The sequence below is a fragment of the Dreissena polymorpha genome, chromosome 6, assembly GCF_020536995.1.
Source record: "Dreissena polymorpha isolate Duluth1 chromosome 6, UMN_Dpol_1.0, whole genome shotgun sequence".
NCBI classification, from domain to species: Eukaryota; Metazoa; Mollusca; class Bivalvia; order Myida; family Dreissenidae; genus Dreissena; species Dreissena polymorpha.
In genome coordinates, this window is record NC_068360.1 from 77421858 (window position 1) to 77427857 (window position 6000).

The window sequence follows — 6000 nt, forward strand, 5'->3', positions numbered from 1 at the left end:
ATTACACATGGTTTCATTACATCACATGTGAAGACATTTTACACTTAGACTCGTTACATTTCAGGACCAGATGTGTGACCCTGCAGACATCCTTGCAGGCAAGGGACTGCACCGTGTGGCAGGCACAGTTGCGGCCCTTGTTGCTAAGCACCCCAAACAGACAGAGGCATCCCTGGTCTGAAGTGTTGTTAGACCAACATGTTAGGAATATATTTTGATTTAACTGTGTGTGAAACTTATGCATGCAAATAAACCAAGGCAGTACTTGATGGAAATGGCATTCGACCAGAATTAAAGTAATATAATTAACTGGCATCTTTTAAATATACTTAATAGTCATTTTTATTGGTTGGCATTAAATTTCAGGGTTATTTGCTTTACATGTATCTTTTTTGGATGCGTTTGTGTTAAATTCGTGGAATGGTCAACACACAAAATCAACAAAAATGACCCACGAAGAATAATGAATTTACAGTATACTACAATTATGTTACTGTTTATGAAACATATGCAATAAAAAACATGGCAGTTCTTGATGGAAATGGCATTAGACCATAATTTGATGAATATAATATATTTTTTCTTACAGTAATTTTTAAAATGTGTGCAATATATCAAAGTACACATTTATTTCCATTAAATTATGCACATTTTAGGAATATATTGATCACAAATGTCTGTAGCGAACTAAACATTTACTGTTAACCCTTTGAGCGCTGGAACCAGAATTTGAAGGCCTTTGCAAACAGTTTGGATCCAGATGAGACGCCACAGAACCTGACGTCTCATCAGGATCCAAACTGTTTGCTATTCTGATAGTATTCTTTGAAAAAAAATGGAAGAAAATGCTAATTTTAGAAATTAAGCAGACAACATTTTAGCAGACGACAAATTTCCCAGCATGCAAAGGGTTAACTTAGATTTTTTGTAATAAGATTTTTTTAACAAGATTGTCATTAGGTATTTTGTCGAATAAGAAGCAATGAATCCCAAAGCAATTTAAAGCTTCACTTGTGTGAATATTTACAAGGATTTATTCCAGTTATGTAGCGCTTGATATAAAAATGTGATATTAAAATAGCTGTCATGTGACCCTATTTTCTAGTATTAATCAATGTGATGCAGTTATAGTGCAGTCTAGTTAGGATGTAAGAAAACAGATGTGCTTGGTTCTTTGGAAGAATCTAGAGATCTGTGTTTAATGTTACTAGTACTAATGAATATTTATTATGTTTTTATTTTGTATTTATCTTTGACTTCCTTCTTCATCTTCCATTCGCATAATAGTGTTGTAATGTTGTTTGATTTGTGCCAGGTTCAGGGAAAACTGGGCTGTATGCTTGTGCATAAAAGGTTGTCCCAGATTTAGCTGTGCAGTCTGCAAAAGTCAGTCTGGGACAACACTTCTAACTTTTATGGAATTTTTGCTTTAAAGGTCTCAACGAAAATCCAGTGAAGGCTGACGATGTCATCATTGATTTGGGATGACATCGCATGCATTAAGCCCTGTTTTCCTATAACGAGGCTCATATAAGTTTCACAGCATCTTCCATACTCAGATTGTTTATATATATTATGTAGATCTATGTTTTAGCTTGAACAGCGCGTTCACCCATTTTTTATGATGTGATATTTTGTACACTTTGATCGTATAGCTCATACATGCATCATACTTGCCTTGTTCTGAACTGTGACATTAAGTGAGTTTGGTTGGTATTACCAGTAGTAACTCACCAATATATGCATCTGTATATGCCTTACATTGTTGTGGTACTCTAGGATTCTATTCCAAGTTTCAAGAAATTTATTTAAGTTTTAAGTAGTTTGGTCCTCATCTTTAGAACATAGTATGTTTTTGCAAAAGATATACTGTGTTCAAGGGCACATTACTGGGGATAGTTGGGCATGAAAGAAGTGTCTTGTACATTTTAACTTCATGGTAATAATATACTTCAAAAGTTCAAATTCTATCATTTGGGTAATATGGAGGTTGATCAATCAAGAGACTTAAAATGTGTTACTTGGCAACCTTGCCCATGGCATAGTATCTTGTGATAATGTGGATCAATACACAATTAACATTTTGTCTTTGTTTGTTCAAACCATCCAAAAAGATTTGGTTGACAAGACCTGTGAATTTGTTACCAACATCTCAATTTCCCAAAATAATGTCTGAGAGAATGGTTTCTTTGAATGAAATACAAAGGTTTATTTAAAGATTGTTATCACCTTTGGTATATGTATGAACTACTAGAACAAATATTAAATTTCCTTTACTTACAACTTACTCATAATTGCATGAGGACAAATTGTGTGCGCGAAGTGACTTTCATGCTTTTGTATCCATTTTTAAAATGTCTTTAACTAGATGGATTTGATGCTATGTTAAATTGCCTTTAAAGTCTCAAATTATTGTAATAATACTGAGAATTGAATATTGTTTATTGCATGAGTCATAAAATTCTTCAATGTATATTCCAACAAGAAACTTTTCCAACATTATTTGTATAAAACTGTGTAAAGCTATTTGAAATCAGTGCCTGTCTTGTGTATGGGAGTTAGTGCAATACTATATCAATAATGTTGGTTTGCTTTTTAGCTGACAAGGAAATTTGGATTAATCCATTTATGCCTAGCGTATAGAAAAAAGGCGTCTCATCAGGGTCTGCGCTGTTTGCTTAAAGGAATTTCTTTAACAAATATTCTAAATATAAAAATAAATATACTAGACATCCCTAATTTTGTAAATTGATCCGATTTAGAAGGATGGGAGTGTCCACAAGGCATAAATGGGTTAAATAGCCAACCAAGTGTGTTCCATCTTTATCAAGCGATTACATGAGACCATTCATATCAGTGTTTGTCAAGTCTACCATAGAAGTTGTATAACAAATGCAAATAGCTCAAATTTTTCCTAGAGAAATATTTCACATAGATATGAGCTGCGCTTTGTGAAAATAGGATTTAATGCAATTGGGTAGAGTGTTTTCCCAGATGAACCTGTGCGGACTGCACAGGCTTTTCTGGGTCGACAATTTTTCACAGAGGACTGCTCATATGATTTATATATGCTATGGCTATTGCCTATTACACCATACCAGATGTATATGCTATGGCTATTGCCTAATACACCATACCAGACGTATATGCTATGGCTATTGCCTAATACACCATACCAGACGTATATGCTATGGCTATTGCCTAATACACCATACCAGACGTATATGCTATGGCTATTGCCTACTACACCATACCAGACATTATGCACAATTGAGATGCTATATAATATTTTATTTTAAAGAAAGCATGTTTTATTGTGTTCTTATTTGTATATTTGCCGGGTCAAAAATACTGGACCAGTGTTCTTTGCGATGCATAAGCATTTAAGTCTTTGTTGCTCACCTTTGGGGTGTGATTTCTCCTCCCTTTAGCTTTTAGCTGATGTCCTTGCTTTCGATCCCAAAATAGTTATACAAATAGTTCTAAAGTTTGTTTGATCCATTTAAAAGTATAGAATGCTGATAAATATGTTATGGGTTGTCTCCCCTGAGGTAAATATTACCTCCCTTATAAAGGCAAGAAACTCTTTGAAAACTGAAGACTCTGATTCTCTTGAGATGAACTGGTTTAGTCTGTTCCTTTAACCTTTAAGCCTCGTTCTAAGAAAACTGGGCTTAACCCTTTCCAACATAGATACGTTTTTGACGCATTTGTAGTCCCTTAGCGAGTTACATTTAATTAAATACCTTTCTTACTAAATTCAAGTTTTAAAGGCTTCATTTCCAACCCTAAGATACTGATGAGCAGCAAACAGCATAAAACCTGAACAGACTGCGAGTTACTCGCAGGCTGTTCTGGTTTTATGCTGTTTGCACATAGCCATTTTCACTTTTCGTTATGGGGGAAAAAAGGTTAATGCAAGTGCATACAGTGTTGTCCAACTTTATTCTGTCTGGTATACAGAGGTTGATCAAGGATGACACTTTCTTTTATTGTCTTAATTGCACTTTAAGTTTTAACCCTTTGCATGCTGGAAAATATGTCGTCTGCTAAAAATGTCATCTGCTGAATTTCTAAAATAAGCATTTTCTTCGATTTTTTTTCAAAAAATACTATCAGAATAGCAAACGTTTGGATCCTGATGAGACGCCATGTTTTGTGGCGTCTCATCTGGATCCAAACTGTTTGCAAAGTTCTTTAAAATTCGGTTCCAGCACTGAAAGGGTTAAGGAAGTTTCTTCTTAGCTTAAATCCAGTTTTGAAGGAACTGGTTGTATCTGATTACCCTGTGCATACTGCACAGGCTAGTCTAGAACGACACTTCTCTTACATGCATAAAGCCTGTTTATTTAGCAGGAGGCTTATTATTTTATCTTGCAGTTAGTCCAAAAAAAATTAAATTGACTTAAATTTAAGACTAAGTCTTCATTAAGAAGTCAAGAGGCTTGACCCTGTTGCAAGCGGAGTTCTTGCAGATTTTCGTTAATAATTTGTTGCAAGGACACCACAGAGTGTGCTGCAGTGCATGAAGCAGCTAGCATAGCTTTTGAAAAACAGGGTTTATGCATTTCTGTAAAGTTTCGTCTAAGATAAGCCTATGAAGTTTATACAGGCTAATCAGTGACGACACTTTATGCCTTAATAGGATTTTCGTTACAAAAATGTAAACTTCAATAAAAGCAAAAATTGTTGTCCCTGATATGCCTATGTGGACTGCACTTTCTCTTCTAGAACAAACAATTAAGCACATGCATTAAGCTCAGTTTTATCCAGATTGAGGAATGTATTATGTACTTCGATAATTCAAACCTGGCTAGATGAAAGCCCTAGGGTGGGAGCTAAGAATATGTTATTGGCATTGCAGAAGAACACAAACTTGGGGACATTGAATGTACTAGCTGCACAGTTAGAAAAGCATCTGCATATTTTGCACTTCTGCAAATGCTTAATGTGAAAATTTGATACTTACATAATGGGTTAATATTTCTCACTTATGATCTGAAAATCATATTGGAATTTCACTATACATATAGAAGCAATGCGAAGAAAAAAATCCACATTTATCTTGTTTATATCATGTTACCCCTACATGTAGACTATTTATATCATTGTGTTCATGCATTCGTGCTTAGCAATGCTTTGTGTGTCAAATTTTATGTGATATTAATGATTAAAACAGTTAGATAAGGCAGGTTGTGTGTTTTTGTCTTGAAGTGTTCGAGTAAATGCTGTAGGTATCATTTAGACTTTGTTATACCGTACTCTTTTTGGAGTAAAAATTAAGTTACAATGCCGTCGTTAAACAACTATCACTTGACTGATGACAAGTCTACAAGAAAGTACTAGTAATTTGATTTGCCTTAGTTAATGTATAATACAGAAATTTTAATTTGAAAAACGTTCATATAGTGTTGTTTTCCGAACAGAAGATTGGTTTGGGAATCAAGCGAGCTGTTTACCGTCAATGATGTGCCCTTTGAAGCCTTACGGCATTTATACTAAATAGAAAACGGACCGACCGGTTTATTGCTCCTTGTGTCACACTCTGAGAAACCTAGTTTACCTTGGTGTCCATATAAGCCAAGTTAAGGAAAAATCGGGCTTAATGAGTGTAAATTAGTGAAAGCGTCGTCCCAGATAAGCCTGTGCAGTCATCACAGGCTAATCAGGGATTACTTTTTCCGCTTTAAGAAGATACTACCTTTCAACAACAACAAAAATACCATAAAAATGGAAAGTGTCGTCCCAGATTAGCCTGTGCGGACGCACGTGCATTAAGACCAGTTTTCCAAGAACGCGTCTCGTATAACAGTGTAAGTGTGTGGTTCTGTTACGTACTACCGATGGTGTCGGTCAAATAACTAGCAAGCATGAGCCGCGTATATCTGATTTTTCTTTCAACGTAGCAAAGAATTACAAACAATATTACCATGGTCGAAGAAATTGTATGGACAATTAACAAGCATATCATATAAGTATATATTTTGTCATCGATCACAC

At 35.0% G+C, this 6000-nt stretch overlaps 1 protein-coding gene across 1 annotated transcript in view; it reads left to right on the forward strand.

Annotated features, from left to right (window-relative positions):
• The window catches only part of LOC127834771 (serine-rich adhesin for platelets-like), a 61065-nt gene extending 59024 nt beyond the window's left edge, over positions 1-2041 (forward strand). Inside the window, exon 20 of the mRNA XM_052360800.1 lies at positions 65-2041. Coding sequence (XP_052216760.1) covers positions 65-181 — 117 coding nt within the window. The 3' untranslated portion in view covers positions 182-2041. The remainder of the gene's footprint in view (positions 1-64) is intronic.
• The last annotated feature ends 3959 nt before the right edge of the window (positions 2042-6000 follow it).